Source organism: Nematolebias whitei, chromosome 7 (genome assembly GCF_014905685.2).
Source record: "Nematolebias whitei isolate Nwh7 chromosome 7, NemWhi1, whole genome shotgun sequence".
Lineage (NCBI taxonomy): Eukaryota > Metazoa > Chordata > Actinopteri > Cyprinodontiformes > Rivulidae > Nematolebias > Nematolebias whitei.
Window position 1 is genome coordinate 14,141,260 of NC_056504.1, and position 26,160 is coordinate 14,167,419.

The 26,160-nt window shown below is 40.3% G+C and overlaps 1 protein-coding gene across 3 annotated transcripts in view; it reads left to right on the forward strand.

Moving 5' to 3' along the window:
• The window catches only part of ndrg3a (ndrg family member 3a), a 56,875-nt gene that overhangs the window by 28,956 nt on the left and 1,759 nt on the right, over positions 1–26,160 (forward strand). Inside the window, exons 3-16 of one of the 3 annotated variants that reach the window (XM_037678653.1) lie at positions 1,257–1,289; positions 14,342–14,447; positions 15,827–15,947; positions 16,133–16,195; positions 16,322–16,382; positions 17,300–17,386; positions 21,570–21,626; positions 21,964–22,067; positions 22,968–23,033; positions 23,129–23,180; positions 23,286–23,333; positions 23,417–23,452; positions 23,534–23,585; positions 25,760–25,798. In XM_037678653.1, coding sequence (XP_037534581.1) covers positions 1,257–1,289; positions 14,342–14,447; positions 15,827–15,947; positions 16,133–16,195; positions 16,322–16,382; positions 17,300–17,386; positions 21,570–21,626; positions 21,964–22,067; positions 22,968–23,033; positions 23,129–23,180; positions 23,286–23,333; positions 23,417–23,452; positions 23,534–23,585; positions 25,760–25,798 — 925 coding nt within the window. Of the gene's footprint in view, positions 1–1,256; positions 1,290–8,571; positions 8,964–14,341; positions 14,448–15,826; positions 15,948–16,132; positions 16,196–16,321; positions 16,383–17,299; positions 17,387–21,569; positions 21,627–21,963; positions 22,068–22,967; positions 23,034–23,128; positions 23,181–23,285; positions 23,334–23,416; positions 23,453–23,533; positions 23,586–25,759; positions 25,799–26,160 lie in introns of those variants that run through there. The other 2 variants (XM_037678655.1, XM_037678654.1) reach the window with 2 other exon arrangements.

The window sequence follows — 26,160 nt, forward strand, 5'->3', positions numbered from 1 at the left end:
AACAAAAAACGAAGTCCAGATGACATGATTCAACCTTTTTTTGTTGTAGAACTGGATGTTTTCTCTTCACTTCTTGTGATTGTGTCATCAAACTGCCAGAATGTCCAAATGTTTTTATAAAACACAGTTTCTGATGCAGAAAACAAGTTTTGAGTCATAGAACGTCAATACAGTATTGAATGACCTTTGACTTGAAGTTCATCTGTAATGTGACCTTTTTCCAAGCGTTTACTCTTCTAGTTCAACTTTGTTTTTGTTTGTGTGTGTGTATATTTAAATATTTCATTTTAATGGAAGCTCATGTAATGTCATGATTGTGTGTGGGTGGAGCAGGCAGGACTTAAAGCTCCACATCCTTACTAAGCCTGTTGCGATAAACAATAAATCAATTAATCGTATGATAAATGAAAATTATCGACCTCGTTTTCATTTAAAGGTTTTATCGTTTCTTCGTGTCTCTCTTTCTACTGAGGACACTGGTTGACAAAAGGTTCAACTCCGGTGTTCTTCACTGACCCCTCCCTTTCTCTTTTATCTTTAAAATCAGTTTTAACCATCCAAAATTGCAGTTCTGGATCGTTTAAAGCAGCTAAGCTGAGAAGCTAAGCTATGAGCTAAGCTAACGGACTGACCTTGGGTGGAAAAACCTCCATCTTGTCGAAGCTCCAAAATGCACGGTTGAAACCCGTCGTTTCTGTGGCTCAGATGCTGAGGAAGACTAAGATTTGTTTCTCTGCTTACATTGTATTGGTAAACTATTTTTTTAATGTAAAGCATCAGACATGATTGACAGTAGTACAACAACCTAAATGCCCTAAATTATAAAGAAAAATGACACCTGGGCTGAGTTGTGATGCAGAGTCTATAAGAGTGGTACACAAAGATAAAATGAACGATTATTGATCTAATCAATGGGGGAAGTGGTGGCGCAGAGGTTAGAGAAGGTGGGCCTGTGATCGGAAGATTGCCGGTTCAAGCCCCGGTACCGACAACATAAAAAATATGGGTGGGGTAGATGAAGCACCCACACACCCCTCCACCCTCATTCGCCCCACCCTGGGCCAATGAGCAAGGCCCTTAACCCCCATCTGCTCCCCCATAAAACAGGTCTCTCTTGAAAATGAGTTCTCATAGCTCAACGAGACTACCTGTATAAATAAAGGGTAAATGGAAAAAAATAAAATAAAAATTCAACAATAATACCATATTTGACCATGTGGTTTGTTTTTAACTAACTCCTTTTACTTTTTTTGCAGAATGCACGCAACTTTCAGGATTTTGACTGCCAGGTGAGTTCTTCTCCTGTTGTTCATTTTGTTATTGGATAAGATGCTGCTGCTGTTGTTGTAGAAGTGGGAAGGCTCTGACTCAGCCCCCTGACTGCTGAAGCCATTTGTTTCCTCATCCTTTATCTAGAGATTGTGCCTCACTGGTACCACCCAGTGTTGGAGAAAAATGAATTTGTTCTTGCTTTTTTGTTGTTGAGAAATCAATAAAATTTGTTTGTTTGTTTTGCTCAGCTTGCTCTCCAACTTTGCCCTCACCCCCACTGATCGTGAACAAGCAAAACAAGTTTTTTCCTTATGTTCAGGACATTGAGCGAATTGCAATGATAACTTGAAAACTATGATTATTTTTGGGTGGATTGTTGGAGAAAAGTGAAATCAGCAACTTGGAACAAATTTTACATCTTTTTTAGGAGTTTGTTATAAACAGTAAAAAGCAACCTAAAAAAAAGTTTTGATAAGATTGTTCTTGTAGATTACACTGCAGCTGCACAGCAAGTATAGCTCCCCATTTCCTAAACCCTAAACACATCATTCAGACATTTTGCAGTAAGTTTATGTGGAAGAGTTTAAATAATTATTTTACCCACTGTAGATGGCTGTTGTCTGCTGTTGTCATTTGTGCATCCAAACTGCATGGAAAAATGCAACATCTCACTGCTGCTGTGTAAAAAATATAAATAAAAAAAAGCCAAACACTTCTATGTAATATATTTTGTCCTGCAAAATTATAATGTAAAGGTTTATAAAATAGTGTTTGCACAAAACACTGAATTTTGGGAAATTTAAACAGTTTCAGGGGTAGAAAAAAATTAACTTTGGTTTTAGCTGCATTCAGAGTACCGTATTTTTCGGCCTATGAGTCGTGTTTTTTTTGCATAATTTACATGCCTGTGACTTATACGCTGAAGCAACATATTTGTGAATTTTTTCCCATATTTATAAACCAATTTTCAGCTGAGATATGACTGTTTTCATTCATTCTGACTGGAAAATATTGAACACTACCATTTTCAGCCGCTAGATGGCACTCAAGTAGTATGGCATGTCATTGTATCATATAATGGGTAAAAGTGGCTATTAATGACAATCGGTTTGCCATAGACTGCCACCGTCGTCTGCCTAGAGCAACCGTCAAATCAGTTTCATTTTGCTGCTCCGCCCCAGCAAAATGCAGCTAATTTGACCACTGAAGTGCATTTATTAAGGAAAAGTTCAACTGAGACACACCTTTACTATAAAGTCAAACAAACACATAATTGTTTTAGGTGCTTATCTTGTCAAATTTTGAAGAAATGTGCAACGAGTCGCCCTCTGCACGTTCATGTTTCCGCGTATCGGCTTTTGAAAATGCAGCTGATTTGACCACTGAGGTGCATTTATTAAGAAAAAGTTAAACTGAGACACATATTTGATATAATTTCCAGCTAACAAATAATAGTTTTTAAGTGTTAATCTTGTCAAATTCTTGTTAAAGTCCCCCCCCCACCCCCCCGTGCATGCCCCCGCGGCCGCCATTTGGCAGCCAGTCAAGTTTTGGCACAACACCGGCCCACATTTCCAGAATGTCAGTGGTGACGTGTAACAAACGTGACGCGTCAACGATGACGCATAATAGATGTGACGTATTTATGGATTTTTCCACTTTTTATTAGACCTATTTGGACTGATGTGACTTATAGGGCGAAGTGACATTACAGCGGAAACTACGGTAGTTATCTCATCAAGCCAGTTAGACTCTTGTCCAAACTCAGAACATTCAAAAAGCGATCTACAACAACAGATAAAATCTTCACTATTTAAATCTTTTCAACAAAAACATAACTACAAAATGACTAGACTGCCCCTTTAACACAAATTGGTTCAAAAGTGTATGATTATTCTGTCGAACTCCCTCCAGTCAAATCAGTGAATTGGGGCATAGTGCCATGACTTTAATGTTGAATGTTGATTTTTACGGTAGATTTGGTCTGGGATTTAAAAGTTGCGTATGTTCCTACACCAATCAGACATGAACTGAATCTAATACAAAAGTATTATCAATTAGTAAAAAGCCTTGTTAGCCTTGAACGGACAAAGTTCTTGATTCATTTCTCTAACATCACGTGATGTCCTGCAGACAAAGCTCTGCTGTTTTTTAATGAGAATCATGACTGCAGAGAGGATCTCTGCCTCACTATCTGCAGCCACGCCTTCTTCCAGCATCCCATCTGAGCTAAATTTAGCTGCTGCAGGCAGGAAATGGTCACCATGTTAGCTGAAACCGATGCTCCCCACATCTCATTTCTGTTTGCTCTATAATTAACAAATATATTTACATTCATATAATCCTGTGTCCATGCAGCTGCTCTTTTACTCAGTGGGCTCTTATTTTCCAATAATATTGTGGTTGCTTAAGTCACACATTTCTGAATGTTAAAAGTGAGTGCCAGAATGGACTCAGTGTTGCTAAAGGAAAATGACCTTGTTCTTAGGTCAAATTCATTGGAGTCAAAATATTAAGATGTACTCCCTTTGATCCTTTGAATTAGCTGCATTTATGTGTTATACCATAGCAGCAGGGTGAGAATTTTACTTACTTTAAGAGCTAGAAAACTTTGGGATGATATCAAGAACACAAACTGGAATGTTAATAAGTTTTGGATTGTTTCTTACAAAGTTCTCGTATCGTACATGAGGAGATTTTCAGCTGTTCATCAGTGTTATAGTAGGCTAAAGGCCTCAGTAACATAAAAACGTAAGTTAATGTCTCAGCAGACTTTTTGATTCACGTTAAGATGTGTGAATTGGTTCTGTTAAACCAAAGTGAACTGAGGTACACAGCATAACTTTTCCTTCTGTACAATCATTGTGAGCTCTGGCTTTCCAGTAACTGGAGAATAGTCCTGCTGCTAATGCCCCCCCCCCCCCCCCACTCCCCTTACATGTAACACTGGTACTGCAGCAGGCCGATCACAGCTCTGCTCCTATCAAGATGATTTAAAAGAAAATGGACTTTTTCTTTATCTGCCACCAAATACAAAAGGGTTGTAGTGTTTTTGTCCTTATGTGTTCCTTTGCCTGTCATGGCCATTTGTTACACTCGTTTGACATTAACCAACTGAAAAATGCTGTAACTAATCAGTTTTGCAGATTTTGGACTCAGATTTAATTTGTTCGTAGCTGAGGGTAAATCATAACAAATGCTCTGAAACATCTCACAATATTGACCAAAACAACTGTCACTTCTCAACATGTGGTGATTTAAGTCTAAAAAGGCAGTGGGCGTTCCTACAAGAAACGTTAGCTCTTTAATTTCCTGACTCATGCTCAATAATCCAGGTAGAAAAATCCAACAAAGTTAAGTCAGGTCCTCTGGACGGTTTCTTTTTGTTGAAATGTTTCGTCTTTCATCCAAAGGACTTCATCAGTCCAAGGAGCCACAACAAACTCAGTCTTATAAATAGCACCTTCACATAGTGGGCCAATCAGTTTGATGATGATAAGATGGTTTCTGTTGTCCGCCCTCTCCCCCGCCGACTCATTTGAGGCAGTCATGGCCAAAATGGTTCAAAACACTATAGAGGGCAGACTATAGAAACCATCTGAGCACCATCAAACTGGTTGACCCACTATGTGAAAGGGCTCTTTATAAGACCGAGTTTGTTGTGGCTCCTTGGACTGATGAAGTCTTTTGGATGAAAGGCGAAACATTTCAACAAAAAGAAACCGTCTAGAGGACCTGACTTATCTTTGTTTGATAGCTTTTTAATTCTTAATGATGTTTTCCTTCTGGTCTGATTTTAAATTTATGTGGAATTCAGAAAAAAAAGTCCATCATGCTAAGATACCCATGTCCTGGTGGACTGATGATGTACTCCAGTCAAAGGGGAGCATAAGAAGGGTAATGATGACCCCTGTTGAACTTTGTACACCTCATCATGTCCTGCTGCTGTGAGGTGCGCAGGAGATGGTATGAGTCAGACTCTTTGGTCTCATGACTTTGACTCTGTTCCAAAGAGCAGACTTCAGAACACAGTTACTTTGTGGACAGTGGAGACTAAAACGGCTGACAATGCACTTTTAAAAATGGAAAATATCCCGAGGTTTTTTTGTCTGGGTTGCTTTCTCCTTTTACAATTAAATATTTAAAAATTTAAATGGTGTTTTTACATTTAATCCATTGTTTTATTATTTTCATCTTAGCTTTGACCTTTGAAAGCCTTTGTGTTTAATGTAATTATTGTTCTTGACCTTGTGTAACTACTGTCAGTGGATCAGTGGCCTTTTTACAGTCACTAATAAAATATAATCATAAAATGGCATTACATGGCCAAATACATTCCTAGTTATTCAAGCTCAGCATTCATTGTCATAACAAAATATCTAATTTGCAACGTTGCTGGGGGTCAGAATGACTGCAGAGCACAGATGAAACATAAGGTTGTATAAACACTCAAACTAAGTTTCAATGAATTGGCATGAATATATGTAGGTCACAATGCAATGAAAATGACTGATGCTGAGCATGTGCATTAGTAAGTGTAAAAAGGTCACACGCTTGAAAATTAAACGCACACACGTGAAATTTGTATTGAACCTGCTAAACCTGCAGAATCCCCCAGCAGAGGGTGCCATAAGGCTGGCGAATGAATAACTAGAATGAAGCAAAGATATAGGACTATTACATTTTCCTGTTAATCAATGATTTCACTGAGCATCATAAAAAGATCAGCAGTCAACATGTGTCTCTAAAAGCAGGATAATACTAAGCATTCTGATGTCATATTGGAACTTTTAACATAAAATATTTTGTAAAGGGCAGAAATAAATTACAGAAGGTTTCAGGGGGACTTTTTAAAAAAAAATTCTGGTGTTAAACTCAACTCCGATTCAACTAATGTCGTTTCATGATTTCCTCATAGGACACACAAACATTGATTTAAAAACAAAAACAAAACAAAAAAACGACCTCTTTCATAAATTACTTGTAGCTTTTTTTGGCATGTACAAACCGGATTCCAAAAAAGTTGGGACACTAAACAAATTGTGAATAAAAACTGAATGCAATGATGTGGAGATGGCAAATGTCAATATTTTATTCGTAATATAACATAGATGACAGATCAAAAGTTTAATCTGAGTAAATGTAACATTTTAAAGGAAAAATATGTTGATTCAAAATTTCACAATGTCAACAAATCCCAAAAAAGTTGGGACAAGTAGCAATAAGTGGCTGGAAAAAGGAAAATGAGCATATAACGAACAGCTGGAAGACCAATTAACACTAATTAGGTCAATTGACAACATGATTGGGTATAAAAAGAGCTTCTCAGAGTGTCAGTGTCTCTCAGAAGCCAAGATGGTAAGAGGATCACCAATTCTACCATTGTTGCGTAGAAAGATAGTGCAGCAATACCAGAATGGTGTTACCCAGCGTAAAATAGCAAAGACTTTTAAGTTATCATCATCAACCGTGCATAACATCATCAAAAGATTCAGAGAATCTGGAACAATCGCTGTGCGTAAGGGTCAAGGCCGTAAAACTCTACTGGATGCTCGTGATCTCCGGGCCCTTAAACGTCACTGCACCTCAAACAGGAATGCCACTGTCAAGGAAATAACAGAATGGGCTCAGGAATACTTCCAGAAAGCATTGTCAGTGAACACAATCCACCGTGCCATCCGCCGTTGCCAGCTGAAACTCTACAGTGCAAAGAAGAAGCCATTTCTAAGCAAGCTCCACAAGCTCCACAAGCTTGACCCTGCATTTTTCAACACGATAATGCCAGACCACATTCTGCAGCTATCACAACATCATGGCTACGTAAGAGAAGGATCCGGGCACTGAAATGACCAGCCTGCAGTCCAGATCTTTCACCTATAGAGAACATTTGGCGCATCATAAAGAGGAAGGTGCGACAAAGAAGGCCCAAGACAATTGAACAGTTAGAGGCCTATATTAGACATGAATGGGAGAGCATTCCTATTTCTAAACTTGAGAAACTGGTCTCCTCTGTCCCCAGACGTCTGAGTGTTGTAAGAAGAAGGGGGGGATGCCACACAGTGGTAAAAATGGACTTGTCCCAACTTTTTTGGGATTTGTTGACGCCATGAAATTTGGAAACAACAGATTTTTCCCTAAAAATGATACATTCTCTCAGTTTAAACTTTTGATCTGTGATTTGTGTTCTATTCTGAATAAAATATTAGATGTTGGCACCTCCATGTCATTGTATTCAGTTTTTATTCACAATTTGTTTAGTGTCCCAACTTTTTTGGAATCCTGTTTGTATTATTTATCAGTGCAGTGTACAGTTTCAGTTCTTACTGAGCTAGATATAATGGCTGCAAAAAAGGCAAACATTGTAGACATAAAAAAAATAGGGGAGCTATTTTTCCTAATGCTCAAAATGTTTAAAATCATTCTATCCATTTTTTAAAAATCTGTATTCCTTTATTATTTTGTTCATGTGTATAGCTGGCGCCCTCTGTGGGTCAGGATGGGAAACAGCCCATGTGGAAACAGATTACAACCAAACATGCTGATAACACTGATCGACCAACGAAGCCCCTCGTTCTTAAACTCCCACCGTCTGTACTGCTGTGCCATTGGCTGCTCAGAGCCACCTGTCAGATAAAATCAAGATGCCCTGCCCTGTAGCAGCTAGCATAGGAGGGTGGAAAAGGGACCGATCAATCACTGATATGGATGACTTCAGCAGAAAATGTAGTCTTCATAGATTCTGATCATGTGGAGAAAATATCACATATGATGTGTTTCCTTTTTCTGGTCAGACTGGAACATGAGCAGAGTCTTCCATAGAAGATAATTTGTAATGATTTACCAGATGTAGTTTTTGTAGAATGACTTTGTTTTTGCTACAAAGCTGTATTTAACTGTAGTCCTCTCTGATGCCTCACTCTCATCCAGATTGTGTCCTTTCACACTATCATTATTCAGAAGTTGAGAATATTCCCATTCCTTCCTTCAGAAGGTGGACTCGGTCAGTGGTGCTGTGTAATGTGCATGTGCAGCCATTTTGCTGATGCAGAAACAGCCCAGGATAAGCTGTCAATGTCAGCCTCCTCCTCATCAATAACAGAGTGACGTCAGCAGACTGCCCGTTTTCTTGGACTGCTTTTGCATCCTCTGCACCTCGTCACCCCTCTTCCACTCAACCACCCTCCCCTCCTCCTCTCCTTGAAGCCCCACCCTCTCCCTCTACCCACCTGACCCTCTGCAATCCAATTAGATGCACCAGTGGCTGAATGCACGAACGCGCTGTGACTACCAAGCACAAACTGCAGTCTCACTCTCCTCCTGCTGCTGCTGCTCCTGTTCCTCTGCCTTTTTTTCCTGCCGTCCGTCTCTCTTGCTCCTTCTGCATCATATCCACCCTCCCTCCACGCCCCTTCTCCTTACATTCAAGTTGTTTACTCCATCTCCTTCTTGCTCCCTCTGTCTCCTCCACTGCTTCCTCTCATCCTCTGTTGTCACTGCTGCTGCTCTGCCTGCCTCACCCTACATCCCTCCTTTCCAACTAAAGCTCCCTCCCTCCTCCTCCTGCTTTTGGAGATCTTCAGAGCTGCCTAGCGCACGCTTGCACATAGCATAACACACTTTCTCTGCTGTGTGGCTAAAACATGTCAACTGTTCTGGACCTGGAGCAGATTTCATGCACTGGGAATGAAGTGGTGAGTGGCAAATGGCTCTGACTCGACGCACTTGGTTGAGTCTTTGCAGCAAGGAGGTTCAGGGTTGTTTTGGCATGCAGTTTCTCCCAAAGGCAATCTGTTAGGTGCTGGGACCTTTCCTGGTTTTCTTGTTAGAGTTTCCACCCCCCCTCTCTGGGCATCTGCAGGAAGTAGGTGCTCTTTTTTTATTTTTATTTTTTGTACGTGCACCTACAGGTCACACAGTGCCCAAATGTGCAGTCTGTTCAACCTAAACTTATCCAGGGGTGTGGTGCATGTTTAATGTAACATGAAATATGCACATGTGTTGTGTACAAGTGCCTGTAGCCGTGTGTCTTAGGGTACATTTTCCTGGCGCTGTAACTGTCTGTATTTTGCCCAGTGATTAGTAAATGTGCATTTGTGTTCTTTTATTTAGCTCAGTGTAAACCGGCAGGGAGGCAGGTCACTCCTAGTGCATGCTGAGGCAACAACACATCAAAAACCACTGTGCTGGCTGTTTTTTCTCCCTGCAGAGACCTTGAGTTTGTAGTTTCACCTCACTGCTTGTATGGCACACATTTATCATGTGTGTACTGCAGATTGAAGGGCTGTGTTGTTGTCAGAGATGAGGTGATAGCGCTGGAGAATATACACTGAGCGTGCACATGTTTATGCAAGTCATTTACTGACTGCTTGGCACTTCTGTCCCGTGACTGATGCAGGGCAAGGAGAGAAGGAAAGGTGGTATTAATATCATGCAGGTAAAAGTAGACTGTGCGTTCCACATTTTTCATCACTCTTTTTGCACCAGGAAACATCCTCAATGTCATATCTTAAGGCACAGACTCTTTTTTTTTTTTTTTTTTGGCGTATGTCATGAGTATGAATGTTGCCCTCCTTTAAACTGTTCTTCTGTTGAGACAAGCTACATGACCCCATGTGTGTTTTCATCTCATGCCTCAAATCTATTTGTGCATTTGTCCACAAAAGAAATCAGACTCATGGATCAATACAGCACATGGACATAAAGAAGACTTGTCTCCTCTCATTATCTTCTGCCTTTATTTGCTTTAGGATTTTGTAAAATGAAGTCTCCCATCTTTTCTCTGCTGCCGTCTTCACGCTCTGATTCCTCTCATTCACTTCCAGACTTTCTATCCCTTGGTCCCATCTCTGTTCAGTTTCCTCTCGTGAATGTTCTCATTTCATATCACAGTTGGGGTGCATGCCCTCGTGCCTTTTCACAATGCGATGCACAATTGCTCTCACACACACATAAACACACACACACATGACACAAAGCAAAGTGTTTATATCTTGATTTTGTAGCGTGTCCTTGAGTGTGCCCTTGTCTGAAAAAGAAAATTCTGCAGCAACATAGGCGCAGAACATTCCTCTGGTTCTGTGTAACAGGTTGTTTTGTCACCCCAGCAGACCATTTTATTGTCTGTGAAAGAGCTCCATATGAGTGCAAATCTTCTTGTCTGCCAGAGTTGGGTCTCTGAAAGAGCAATAATATTCAGTAGCACTTAACTTGCCACACATTCCTGCTTGTGATATGTACTTGATTCTTGTGACAAGCTAATCTGTGTACAACTCCCATTCAAGTGAAAACATCTCATTCTGGTGCGTTCAGGGTGAGCAGCTTTCCTCTCATGTTGCCATGTCCTTTATAGACTGCCAATACAAATAATCACTGCCACCATGTCATCTGGATTTAGCCTTAATTTAATCTGAAGAGCTTGTGCCACTTGTCTGTCACATGAAACAGCAGGAAACAGGTGTACCATCAAAATCACACTCTTTCGTAACATGTTATATAATGTGCATGTGCTTGCTGTTTTTATTATTGATGACCAACTGGCCTGAGATGAGGTGCACTGGAGGGCCCCACCCACTGGTCTGTACAGGTCACACACACAGATGTGTAAGAGTATGCCCACTGCTGTCTGCAGCACTCAATCATCATGACCAAGGAAAGTTGTGTGGTTGTTTGAAAAAATTATGATTCTTTGAGAGGTTTGGAAACTGTCACATTGTGTAGTTCATGTGTGATTTTTACTCATTTGTTTATTTATTTTTATTATCTTTTTTTGCTACTTCCAAACATTTCACTAATTTCCATGAACAGTACAAGATTTAGCTTGCTTTTGCTACACTATAATCCATAATTTTACAGCACTGGAATATTTGAAATTTTTTGCTCATTAATCTGATGATTGACATTTTTACTCTTAAGCCATTTCCTTTGCAGCAATACAGTCTGAGACGTACGAATGTAGAGCTTCTGTGGAGAAATTCTAATTGTCAAGTGATGGAATGAAGAATGCTGGTGTGCTCTCTTTGAATTTTAATGGGTCTTTGCAAACACATTCAGCTAAAACGAACGATGCTGGCATTCTCACAGAGTCACACTGGGAAGCAGTTTCAGAGTTTTTAACAGTTGTCTTTTTCCACATTTAAAGAGTTTAGCGCTTTGTTTCTTCAAAGGCTCAGGACACAAAAGGTGCATATTTCATAAACCTCAGATGAAGGGTTGGTGTTTTGGAATGTTTGTCTCTGGGCCAGAAGAACAATGACATTCTTTCTGACCCTCTCTGTACTTGATCATCATCCTCAAAGCAAAGATGGCATCTGTGGTGCTCTTTCTCAGCATGAAGCCATGTTGCTGCTCACAACTAGTCACCTCTCGTCCAAGTCTAACTTCCACAACTCTCTCCCAGATCTTCATTGTGTGACTCATCAACTTATTAAAAATGGGCACCAGCACACTTCTTCTCCATTCCTCAGGCATTTTCTCACCCTCAAATATGCCATTGAATATTTGAGTCAAAAACCTCACTGCCATGTCTCCAAGACATTTCCAAACCTCCACTGGTCTTACTCATCAGGTCTTACTGCCTTATCCTTCTTCATTCTTTTCAGAGATTCCCAAACTTCACCCTCACTAATCTTTCCCACTTCCTGGTCCACAGCTTTTATGACCTCTTTAACAAGCCTAACCTGTTGCACATTATTTCCAGCCTGATCCCTCTGTCTCACCAATTGGTACAAGTCCTTCTCGTCCACTTTAGTGTCCAGCCTCCCATACAACTCTTCATATGTTGTCTGCTTTGCCTTAGCTACCTCCCTCTTTGCTCTACATTGCATCTCCTTATATTTCTGTCTCTCTTCAGTCCTCTCACTGTCATATTTCTTCTTGACTAAACTCTTTCTGTAAATATCTTCCTGCACTTCACTATTTCACCACCAGGTTTCTTTATCATCCATTCTCTGTCCAGATAACACACCCAAGTACCGTCCTACCTGTCTCTCTAATTACTGTTTTTGTAGTAGCCCAGTCACCTGGAAGCTCTTTCTTAAGCCTCCTGTATAGCTGCACGTACTTCAGTCCGCGTAAGTCCACGCGTACCAGATTAGAGTCTAAGCGGACGCCCGCAGGGCATGTCCATGCAAAGCTCAATTTTTACAACCGCGTACTCTGTCGCACAATAAACTGCCCGGCGACGGACTGTTTTGTATGCAACACCAATGTATTAAATTCCCCTTCTTCATCCCTGATCTGGTTTAATGGTCTTTTCTTTTGTTTTTTTGCCAAGAGCCAAGCGATCTCTTCCTCCTCGTCCGTTGACGCCATGACTGAAATTGTGAGCAATGAAGGAATTTGTCATAAGCAAATTAAAATCAGGTCCAGCGTGGCTGTGGGAAGGTTTTCCTTGTGGGCTGGTTTGATGTGTGAGCTGCAGGGCCAGCACTCCCTGTTTATTTTTTTATTATTATTATTATTAAGAACTCTTTATTAACAACATATTAACACAGAAAACCGCTGAGGCTTTCTGCCTGCTCTCTTTTATTTTATTTTTTTTTGCGACCTGTCAATCAATCCAGTAGGCCTGTCGGCAAATGACCAATCGGCGACCTCAGTTTCTCCCGAAGGTAAACGCCCCTTGTCTGTGGATCTGACAGCAGCCGATTTTGGTGAACGGTCGAGTATGAAGTCTCAACTGTCTGCGGACGGTGCGCACAGTTGACAGGACGCGCGAGTATACTGGAGATTTTACTCCTCACAACATTCTTCTTTCTTCAGCTTCCACCATTTGTTCTTCTTCTCTGATTTGACTATTTTTGTCTCCTTTACAACAACACTCATTCTACACAAAACCATCCGATGATGTCTGGCCACGCTCTCCACTGCCACAAACTTACAGTTCCACATCTCCCTCACGTTTCCTCTTCTACACAGAATGTAGTCGACCTGTGTACTCCTTCCTACACTCTTATAAGTCACTCTGTTCTTCTCCTTTGGAAACAAGTGTCGACTACAGACATTTCCATTCACTTGGCAAAATCCACCACCATCTGTCCTTCCTGGTTTCTTTCTTTGACACCAACCTTACCCATCATTTCCGCATCCCCTCTGTTTCCTTCACAAACATGTCCATTCAAATCTACTCCGATCACCACTCTCTCCTCCCTGGGAATCCTCTCTAACTTCATCATACCCTTCCAAAATTTCTCTTTCTCCTCTGCATCACATCCAACCTGTGGAGCATAACCACTGTCAACATTTAGCATCAGACCTTCTACTTCTACCTTCATGCACCTCACCCTATCTTATCACCCTGTTCTTTTCCCCTCTACTACATTATTTGCCAACTTCTCCTTCAGGACCACCTCTACTCCATTTTTCTTTCTATCCACACCTTGTTAAAACAATTTAAACACTGTACCTGTGCTAAGAGCCTTGCAGCCCTTCCATTTGGTCTCTTGGACTCAAAATACATCTACATTCTTTCTCTACACCTTTGCCTGTCATTGTCCACACATTTAAAGTTGCAACCCTCAGTCCTACATTCTTCACTTTCCTCTTCTCCCTCTGTCTCCTGACACGTTTCCCTCTTCGTGGTCTTCGACTAACAGCAGCACAATTTCCGCCGGCACCCGGTTTGTCAACAGCACTGGTAGCAGTCATTGACCGATCCGGTATGATGTTTCTTAGATGAACTCTCGTTATAATTTTGGCAAAGGTGTTTTACGTCAGATGCCCTTCCCGACACAACCCTCAACATTTACTCGTGCTTGGGACCGGCACAAGAGATACACTGGCTTGTGCTACCTAGTGGTTGGTTTAACAAAAAGTCACCACTGAACAAACTGTAGTTTATTAATTTTACAATCATCATAAATTATTAATTTTTTACATGATTTAAATTATATTCATATCAGCTGTGTAAACAATTTCTTTACCACAAGATGTGCATGTTGTTTCTTTAAATTGTTTTAAAATCATAAATTCTAAAATTTGACACAAACCTTTATCTGGTCTCCCCTTCTCTTTACACACCTTAGGTCTTGTTCCTCTGCTCCTAAACTATTTTTCTTCTTTTTGCTTGCAGGAGCATGACATCGAGACTCTACATGGTGTCCTCCATGTGACGATGAGAGGCGTTCCCAAGGGCAACAGACCCGTCATCCTCACCTATCACGACATCGGCCTCAACCGTGAGTCAGACAGGAACGTGTCCAACAGCGCACAACAGTCTCAAACACCAGACTTTTTTTTGTTTTTTACTTCTACCATCCAAATTCTCAAGATCCTTGGAGATTTAAACTTCAAGGGTCTGTTTCACAAAAGTAGAACTGATTAATCCAAAAGTCTAGCTGAAATGGAGCAGCTAAATCAAGCCAGCTTAAAGTAATGCTGCTGAGTGCACCACCGCTGTCTTCAAAAGACCATGAGGTCGATGATAGATTATCTGATGCTAATTTAAAAAGGTTTTTTTTTTTTTTATGAGCCATAGATAATGATGGATATTGTGAACAAATAAGTGAACTGAGTTCTTTAAAGCAGAACTGACATCTATTCTTCCAACAAAGTTAAGTCAGGTTCCTCTAGTCTGGACAGTTTGTTTTTATTGAAACGTTTCGTCTTTAATCCAAAAGACTTCATCGGTCCAAGGAGCCACAACAAAATCAGTCTTATAAATAGCACCTTACATTGTGGGCCAAACAGTTTGAACATCTATTCTTTTTTTTTAACTAATACTTTTTTACAGCAGTGAAAACATTACTGCAGTGTGAGGGCTGTGTTTCAGAGGTTAAACCATTACACTTGTACTATGAATGTAATGGATGGGTTTGGGAGGGGATACCTTAAATTGCATTTCTACTCTCTAGCATCAGTTAAGTATTTAACTTGTTAAAATATTTTTTATTGCCTTGTGAATCATGGAGAGAAAATCAGAAACTGCTAACACTGAACTGTACCTGATAAAAGTTTGGCAGTGGTCTCTATAAATATTTTAAAGATGAATCTTTTTATTAGATTAATTTTCTTAAGTAACATGTACACTTTCAACTCAAATTTATATCTGAATTTAAGTTGCTTGCTTTCTAAAACAACTACGTTGTATAGACTTAAATGTCTAAGCTATTTTTACCTACTGTGACAAAAACGTATGTCTTTATAAAAGGACTGACCTCTGTTTCACATCCCAACTTTTATCTTGTAGAAAATGTTCATTTTTTTTCTTCATTGGCTCAGTTCAGGTAAATCACATTACATTTTAATTTGTGAATTTAGTAATAATATCTTAAGGATACATACTTAATAACGAAGCAAAATTGGATGAAATACAAAGTGTTAGATAATTATTACATTTTTCTAACAGGGTGACTCCTGACTGGGTCATGAAAACAAACTGCAGGGTTATCTAAACCTGGCTTAGTTAATCTTCAGACCAAGCTAACTTCACAGAATGTATCTCCATGGTAAATTATATGTTGGGATAACCAGGAACTCCCAGCTTAATCTCTTAATGTATCCAGGGTTTGTGCAGCAGCCCTCTAGCACGCTCATGTTTGTACCCCCGTGTTTTTAGACAAGTCCTGCTTCAACACCCTGTTCAACTATGAGGACATGCAGGAGATCACCCAGCACTTTGCTGTGGTTCACGTGGACGCTCCCGGTCAGCAGGAGGGGGCTCCTCCATTCCCCACAGGGTGAGCAGCGCAGAGCTTGTCCATGTGCTGAGAAACGGGAGCAGATTTATTTCTGAGTTCGTTAGCTAATGGAAACATTTCAGTTACTCAGTATGTTATTGAACTTCTTTGACTATTTCAATTTATGATGAACTCAGTTCCTGCAGTTAGTCTCTCAGCTCACATGGGTTCACATCTGTGTCCAGGTACCGTTACCCAACCATGGACGAGCTGGCCGAAATGCTGCCCTCTGTGATGACTCAGCTGAAGTGAGTGTAACCCCCCCCCCACACACACACACACACACACACACATTGGTAGCTGCTTTGATGTGATGAAAGAGCTTTGATAATTCATCTTCAGTGCCACAGTAACTGCTCATTTTGCCTCTTTAGGGTGACCAGCGTAATCGGCATTGGTGTGGGAGCCGGAGCCTACATCCTTACCCGCTTTGCTGTGAGCCCCCAACAGCTCATTATCTATCATTTCATTTGTTTTGGTCTTTTTGACCCACGCCGTGTCTCGCCTGCAATAATTAAAGGATTTAGACCCTATGGCTTGTTATAAAGCCTCCCATTATACTCGCACAGCATCAAGTTGCTCTGCAGCCTCTCTGTCGTTCACTCCATGATGAATCACCTTGAAGTTTCCCTCCTTTTTTGGTTGCGTTTGTCTTGTTTCTTAGTGGAGCTAAAACAGTTACAATCTCATAGAAAGCTCTGGACGTGGCAGAGAGAAGAGATTAATAATAAAACGAGAGGAGTGCATATGAAAAAATAGCAACAGTGGCCTCTCTGAGGATTTGCTGCTCTTCTTTATAACTAATGTGGAAAAATTGATTCTGAAGTTTATTTGTTTTAACAGCTTAGGAAATAAATGAGTTTGTCTGCGATAGACTGAGAGCAAAGAGTGCTGCACTGCGTTTGTATCGAGCTGTAAGCAGCATCCGCAGCGCTCCTTCACCACTCAGAGAGATGGATGTTTTATTTCCCCAGACATCCTTTTTCTGCCTTCAGGCAATTTCAGAGCCACACCCTTAATCCAGAAGCCTTCAACTCCACCTCCAATCCTTCGTGTCCTCATTTAAACCAACAGAGAAACTTCACTTTTAATACGTTTTATCTGTAGGTTTGTCCTGTTAAGTGAAACGCACAGAGATACGGCCTTAAGGAAACAAGCTTTTTAATGTCTACTTCTAAATTATCACAATTTTTGTCCACTTGCTAAGATGAACTCACTTAGAAGGATTGTTTTATATGAAAGCTCATTTGTTCTCTTAAAACTATAACCCACCCCAGCATCTTACACAGACGCCCTTACCTGTTAAATTATTAAACTTCTTTCCTTTTACTGACGTCCATTTTGTCTCCTAGCTGAAAAACCCCAGCCTTGTGGAGGGACTGGTATTGATCAACGTCGACCCGTGCGCTGAAGGCTGGATTGACTGGGCTGCATCAAAGGTCAGGATTAAAACTTCACTGTAGACCTGGAAAACTATTGTAACCAAAACCACACCCGTGACTTTTCTCTCAACATGTCAGGAGTAAATGTGTTTGTCCAATGTGGCTTTTCAAAATGTTCTGATTCCCTGAACATGACGTTACTGCCATTAACAAGTTAAGAATATAAAAATGTTGCCTGCTTCACAGTATGTTCTTTTAATTAAACTTAACACAAAAAGGACTATAACTCTGTCAGTTTTACTGATATTGAGCTATAACTGCATCACGCTGCAGCTCGACCACACACACACACCTGTTCAAAAATAACTTTAGGGAGGTGCTGTGTGTCACTTCCCTGAGAAATGGGCAACATTTTTCCATTAGTTCTGGATGCCACTTAATTTCGTCTGTCTCCTTCATGTCACTGTTAATGATTTTATTGCTCAAAGGTGACAATGATTCAGCTTCATTTTTTTCATGGGTGCAGTTAAGAAAACACTGCTTTACTTCCCACTGAGTGTGTGCGTGAGTCCTGAATATGTGTGTGTCCAGCTGACCAGCTGCATCCTGCATGTGGACTCAGCACTGGCTCTGGAAAAATGCTGGCACAAAAACACTCAAAAATAGTATTGACTGCACAAACTAAATGTTTTCATTAGATGGGTCGTAGCAAAAGAATTGAGCACAGCTCACCGCTCCATAGAAATAAAAATAAGTCTCCAAATCACATTGCCTTTCCTGCATACCACATAGATGAATGAAAAATGTTTATTTAGCTGCACTTCTTCAGCAGAGCTCAAACGCACACACTGCAGACTTTACTCCATGTCGTTGTCTCATGCAGCTGAATGTTAAAATATATTTACTGACCAGTAAACTAACTGCAGATGCACAAACTTTTTCTAGTGAAACATGAACATCATGATAAAAAGTAGCATCTAGTTACTGTATGTGACAAATTGTGGCAATATAATAAAAAAAGAAAGAAGAAATAAATATGTAAAGGATCTTGTATTAACTAAAATTTGAAAGGGTGTGTTTCTGTTTTACTCTGACTTCTTTTGTGTAAATTCATTTGTGCAGTAGGATGGAGCTTTTTATTTTAGATACACAATGACAGAAAAAAGGAAGTGAAAACTGCTGCCAGAACAACTTGTTCCTTGATGGGATATTTTGGCCATTTTATTGTGGGATTCTGTGTAAAATTTGTAAGCCATTAAAATATCACATGTAAATGTATCTTTGAATGAACTCGGTTTAGAGAAACGGAGTTAAATTCTGACCAAACTGAAGAGCAAATGACTCGTCCAAACACCGCCATGATCAGAGTGGGTTGATAAGGTCTTTAAACAACTTCTTTCTCCAAAATTTCACAGCAGTTCATGCAAATGCTCTTTAATGAATATTTACATTGTGATTTTTTTTTTTTGTCGTTTATTTACTTGAAATATTGTGGTTATTTACAGTTGAAACCAGAAGTTTACATACACTATTTAAAAAGACATGCATTTTTTTCATACTTTCTGACATTAAATCAGAATAAACTTTTCCCATTTTAGGTCAATTAGAATTATCTAACATTTTTCTAGTTGTGAAATGCCAGAGTGAGAATTTAAGGCAATTTTTATTACTTTCTTCAAAGTCAAAAGTTTAAATACACTTCATTAGTATTTGGTACCTTGGCCCTTGTATGACTTGGGTCAAACGTTTTGGATCTCCTTCCACAAACTTCTAACAGTAGTTGGCAGGAACTTTGTTCCATTCCTCCTTATAGAACTGGTGGAACTGGGCCATGTTTGGAGGCTGTTTTGCTCACACATGCCTTTTCAGCTTTGCACATAAATTTTCGATAGGATTGAGATCAGGGTTTTGTGATGGCCACTCCAAAACATTGACTTTGTTCTCCTTGAGTCACCAGTTTGGCAGTACGCTTCGGCTCATTGTCCATTTGAAGACCCATTTGCGCCCAAGCTTTAACTTCCTGGCTGATGTCTTGCTCTTTCCTCATGATGCCATCTACGTACACCAGTCCCTCCTGCAGCAAAACAACCCCACAACATAATGCTGCCACCCCCGTGTTTCATAGTTGGGATGGTGTTTTCAGGCTTTTTCCTTCAAATGTAACAAGGGTCATTATGGCCAAACAGTTCAGTTTTAGTTTCGTCAGACCACAGGACATGTCTCCAAAAGTTAAGGACTTTGTCCCTGTGTCCATTTGCAAACATTAATCTGTCTTTTTTATATTTCTTTTGAAGTAATGGCTTCTTGCTGGTGGAGTGGCCTTTCAGACTATGTCGATACAGTTTCACTGTGGATAATGACACACTCTTACCAGCTTCAGGCAGCATCTTCACCAGGTCTTTTCTTTTCTTCTTGGGTTGATCTGCACATTTCGGACCAAAGCACATTCATCTGTGGGACACAGAACCCGTCTCCTTCCTGAACGGTATGATGGCTGGACATTCCCATCTTGTTTGTACTTGAGTATAATTGTTTGTACAGATGAACGAGGCACCTTCAGGCATCTGGAAGGATGAACCAGACTTGTGCAAGTCCACAATTCTCTTCCTGAAATGTTGGCTGATTTCTTTTGACTTTCCCATGATGTTACACAAGGAAGAAGTGTTTCAGGTGTTCCTTAAATTACATCCACAGGTGTGTCTCTAATTAACTCAGATGTTATCCATAAACCGATCAGAAGCTTCCTAAGACTTGACATCAAATGTTCCAAATTGTTTAAAGGCATGGTAATATTCGTGTATTTAAACTTTTGACTTTGAATAAAGTAATAACAGTTGCCTTAAAAAATTCTCACACTCATTATTCTGGCATTTCGCAAATAGAAAAAAATTTGGTAATACTAATTGACTTAATGGGAAAAGTTTATTCTGATTTCACGTCGATGCAAAAACAATGCATGTGTGTCTTTTTAACTAGTGTATGTAAACCTATGGTATTAACTGTACAAGCACAAATGGCAGGGGCAGCAGCTGCTAGCTATAGCACTTTTATTTATTATTTATTAACCTTTTATTTAACCAGGTAAATCCCATTACTTCCCAATCTGCTCCTCAGATAAATAATGTAAAATTATTATTTTTAAATATGAATGTTTCTGTTCAGTGCCCTGAGACGACTTCTGTTTTGACTTGGTGCTAAATAAATAAACTGAACTGAACTGAGATCACAGATCTCTTTAGCAAGGGAGACCTGGGCCTGAAGGCAGCCCAACATGCCCGTTTTTGGTCTGTGGGAGGAAACTGGAGTACCTGGAGAAAACCCACGCATGCACGAGAAGAACATGCAAACTCCACACAGAAAGACCCCAGGTCCAATCGGGGATTGAACCCACGACATTCTTGCTGTGAAGCAACAGTGCTAACCACTGAGCCGTTGTGCTGCCAACTTTTAGTGTGGCCTTAAGACTGAGCAGATTATCATCATAAATTATTATTATTATTATTATTATTATTATTATTATTATTATTATTATTATTATTATTATTAATTTTCGTTATCATCATAGTTCAGCTAAAATAACCGTGTAATAGAAAAGGGAATGTGGTGTACAGGTTTAAATAATAGTGTCTGCATAGTGAAGCCTTCAGTAGATCATACCAGACCCACGTTCACCTTGCAGATTGTAACATCTTCAAACAGCTTTGATGTAAATATTTAAAGTGGTTCCTGTAAACACTTTTAAACAGTTATGTTGCTGCCAGATTCATACTGCAGTTATTTTGTCAGAGATAATGAAATTCCTGATGGTGGTGCCCCAGGCTGCCCTGGAAGTGCTGCAGCTGCTTCTGCTGATGATATTTGTGCTTGTTAATAACTGTAGTATTTCATGTAAATACTGTGTAATTTGACAGGGGTGTAAAGGTTTATAAAATAATGTTTTCATGAACCTCGTGAAAACATTGGATTGGAGTTGTTTTAAGGCGACATCAGCCCACTTTGGTCCAGCCTTTAGCTCGTCTGTTCTGTTGGATGTAAGCTCCACTGAGGTTGTTCAGAGTTATCTTCATCAGGTAAGATATTCAATGTTCATAACTTTTACACAGAACCCCACTTCAAAATGCCTCTTTAACACTTCCCTAAGTTAAATGTAGCTTCTTTGATTACACAAGCAAAGCTTAAAAAGTGTAAGCCCCAGTCATGAAGTTAGTCTCTTCTTGTTTGTGTGTCCTCTGATGTGCAGCTGTCTGGGTGGACCAGTAACTTGGTGGACATCGTCATGGCCCACCACTTCAGCACCGTGAGTACTCGCCCTTTTTCTTGGTGCTGCCGACCCTTTTTTTTAAAGTGAGATAGCGGCTGAACCCCAGAAGGCTTTTCTTGATTTCCCTTGGTATCTCTCATCCCTCCGTCTTATTACAGCTAATTGTTTCTCCCTGTCCTTCAGAATATCTAGACTAGTAGATTGGGCCATGTTGAACACAGTACCATAAAGATGCTGCTTGTCTGGATCAGTAGTGCTAACTGAAACCTCCTTTAGCAGTTCATACATGACTTCCTGAAATCTATCATTTATCTAACATGTCGATCAGATTGATATTTTATTTAGATCAGTTCAACTCTTGTCTGTTCTTCAGGATGAGCTGACAGAGAACCAGGAGCTGATCCAGACCTACCGCCTCCACATCGCCCAAGACATCAACCAGAACAACCTGGCACAGTTTTGCAGCTCATACCAATAGTGAGAAGCAGCAGTATTTTTATGGGGGGGTCGGGGGTTAAGCAGAAAGTGAAATTTCTTTCCGTTTTTTATGAATTGTTGACAACTTTCATACCGCTCAGGTGTTTCCAGTACCTTATTTTCCAGCGTGTAAGTTGTTCCGGAGTATAAGTAGCATCAGTCAAAAAAAGCATGAAGAGGCAAAAAACGTTTATAATTCGCATTTATTATGTATTTACTGAATGGTCAAAATGGCTTCATTTTGCCTGGACGGCGCCGTCCGTCCGTCCATCCATCCATCCATCTATCCATCCATCGTGGTAAAAGCTGCGAGCTCTCCAGCGTTCCTCTGTCTGCACCTGCTGAGTGAAGCGAGCGTGCCCGGGAGGACTCGCTGTTGCAGTTCTTAGAAATTGAACAAGATTAACACTGAAAAACAATCATTATTTGCTTGACATTGTAGCAAAGGTGTGTCTGAGTTTAACTTTTCTTTAAAAAATGCACTTTAATGGTCAAAACAGCTTCATTTTGCCTGAGTGGTGCGGCGCCATCCATCCATCTATTGTGGCCGGAGCAGCTAGCTCTCCAGCGTTCCTCCGCCTGCACCAGCTGAGTGAAGCGAGCGGGCACAGGAGGACTCGTTGTTGCAGTTCTTCGAAATTTAAAGCATCAGTCAAAAATTGCGTTATGAATATGGAAAAAAAAAAAAACGTATAAGTCACTTCAGCGTATGTCGCAGTACTGACAAATCTATGCAAAAAGACTGCGACCTATACGCCAGAAAATATGGTACTTGGATTAGGCCAAATCTAATTTCACAGCTAAAGCTGATGCTGAATTAGTGTTTTTGTCAAGTTACCAGATTTTTTGATCAACTGTCACTGTTTTAGTTTCATTGACAGAATATTCTTTTGTCACCAGCCGTCGAGACCTTGACATCGAGAGGCCCATCGTTGGTCAAAATGAGGACATTGTTAACACACTCACGTAGGTTCTGAGACCAGGATGATACGAACACCTTGTGCATTTTCTTCTTGGTTGCTTGCTGTGACATATTGTTGTTTACCTGTCGTCTTCTCCAGATGCCATGCCCTGCTGGTGGTCGGTGACACTTCACCTGCCGTTGAGGCTGTGGTGAGTTTACACTACATCAGTCACAGAAAATCCTCCAAAAATCATGTGTGACCCACAAAGGTAATTTATTTAACTTTTTTTATTATTGTCTCTTTTCTGTTTCAGGTGGAGTGCAACTCCAGATTAAACCCCACCAAGACTACTTTGCTAAAGGTGAAAAACTCCACACTTGCTTCAGATGAATCATGCTCATATTTTGACCATCATAATAGTAAACTCTATAATATTCCTTTTAGATGGCGGATTGTGGAGGTTTGCCTCAAGTCGTGCAGGTTGGTTTTCCCACTTTTGAAAATGCATATGTTAAGCTATTTTTTGTGTAAATTTATTGACGCGTTTTTCTGTTCTTGCAGCCTGGGAAGCTTGCTGAGGCATTCAAGTACTTTGTTCAGGGCATGGGATATAGTAAGTAAACATCTGTGTGGTTTATGTGGTTACGATCTAAAAACGTTTAAATATAGATTAACTCTGGTTTAAACAAGCTGACAAAGCGACCACTCAGCCTTGAGCCGCTCTGGGATGACGTTTTTGTGGTCCAGGTTGGTCTTTGTTCTTCTCTGAGTTTCCTGTTGACGTGAGTGCAATTACAAAAGATACTGAAACCAGGGTTGTTTTCACTGGGATCTGTTGCTGAACACCCCAAGCTGATGGGAGGGTTTGGACTGTGGCCACTTGTGCATGAAAAGGAATGTTTTTTTTCTAAGCCTGGTCATGGCGAGCAGCCTTTGGGGACCCAGTTAACTCTAACAGCATTTCCTCTGTGCTCTTTGCAGCGTGTGGTACTCACAGCTCGCAGTAGGTGAGACAAAGGGCTTATAGCATGACTGAAATGACAGTGATACTCGATGTGCTGAACAGCGGTTTTCTTCCTGTTCAGTATTAGAGTGGGCGTTAAAAATTGCTCTTTTGTGGTTCCTGGTGTGCTTTTCTTTTCTATCAGAACTGTTTACTGTGCGCTCCGTTTTAAAGAAGACTTGAGCTGCATAGTTAAACAGGCCTCCAGGTTTCGCAGCCATTCATTTAAAAAGAATGAAAACTGAACAATTTGACTGAACCATGGATGAGTAGCATCATGATTGTAGATGTGCTTGCCTCACTCACACAGATAACATTTATCCATGTGTGAATTTCTTTAATGCCACTTCTCTGTTGCTCTCAAACCCTTCGCTGCAGGAGGCACCTTAGGGTGGAGCTGGACTGCTTTAAAGGCCAGCAAGCTCCCCTGTAGAGCAAATGCCACTGCAGGATTAGAGCAGATTAAAAAGGTGTTTTCATGCAGAAAAGTGAGGAAAATAAAACTTAACACCTCAACATGCTCATGAAAGCTGTTTTTCTCTTATTAAACTGTTTCTACCGTAGGCACTTTCACAAAACTCTTTACGCCAGGACTTGGGCCCAGTTTACACAACACTGTTTTTAGGTGAAATCAGAACTTTTCTGTTGCTTTGCTTCTGTTTCTGTACACAACAACAGGAATTGGATTTTCTGATGCCAAAACTTTAAATACGTCTCAAGAGTGAAAGTATTTTTCAAAACTCCCTGCCTCGTTTCACAGATAAACACAACTGACCTGGAAGTGCGAGTGTTGGCACATGCACACTACGGTCACAGTCAGTCAATAGTTACTCTGCACATGTGCATTAGATGGGACCCTGAGTACATAATTTCATTCCACCTCATGTACCACATGTGATATGAGTGACGATAAACTCGACTTGAACTTGATCAACAACAGTAACAGAGAATGAGTCCTGTTTGTGCTGATCACTGTTTTTATTTATCAGAGCTTCTGACACGAAACGTTTGGGCCACATCATCCATCAGCGGACACATTTCTCACATTATACAAAAACTGTGCAGGTCTTTAAGACGAAGAAGGATGACTAAAATACACTGTTGAAGTGTCTAAAATGCTAAAACCACATCACTAGCTCAGTACCTAGCGTAAAAGCTACAGTGGATTCAATGATTTTGCAGCCTCAAGTAAACGGCAACGCAATCACATTGTAATGTTTTTACAATCAACACCTGGAAATTCATATCAGGAGAGCATTCACATTTAAACAGGATGTAGACGCCATCTTGCTGCCTTGGAGTGATTACTGGATGGACCAAGCTGACAAGGGGGGTTGAAGCTAACCCACTCTTAATGCACTTTTCCACAAAAAGTGAGGTAGTAATAGAGCTGAAACAGCTCATGTGTGGAAAGGTAAGATAGCTTTTAGATTTACTAATGTGATGAAGTGACAACAACAATTATTCTACTGTAGATCAACGATGACCCTCAGAAACTTTGTATCTAGTAAAAACGTTAACCACAAAGAGGATCTTTAAACTGAGTTAATTAGTCTTGTTTTTAAAACGATAAGCGGGAAACGTAGTTATACTTTTAATCATCAACCTGGCTAAGTTCTGCTCCACACCTCTTGTGGTTTCACAATGCACTTTTTGCAGAAATGTTTTGTGAAGTGGGAAGTGGGTCAAAGGGATTAAACAAAATAGTTTGCATACATGAAATGATTTGACCTTCACACGTCTCTCCCTCTCTCCTGTTTTTCCTCTTAAATCGTTGCCTGCAGTTCCCTACGTTCTTCTCAGTCACCTGAGCAACGAATCAGGTACCAGACTGTGGAGCAGCTGTCTGACCAGGAGGCTTTGAACCAAAATGGCCTCCTAACACTACAGAGAATGAATGTCAATGTTTGCAGAAGGTTCTCTGTTTGATGTTTCCACCAGCATCTCAGGGTGTTGAAACACTTAACTGTTGCTCAGTCAGGTCCATTTTTCAAACATTCATTTCTCTGTAGGAGCTTCGTTTCCTCAGTTAGCATGTCTGAATCTGCTGCATGACCTGCTGCTGCTGCTGATATTCTGTTTTGCTTGTGTGTGTTTTTGGTTGTTTTTTTTTCCCCCAGTGGATACGTTCAGCAAGTCTGTCACACATCTGTTTATTAGTTTGTATATTTGTGAAATATTTGCA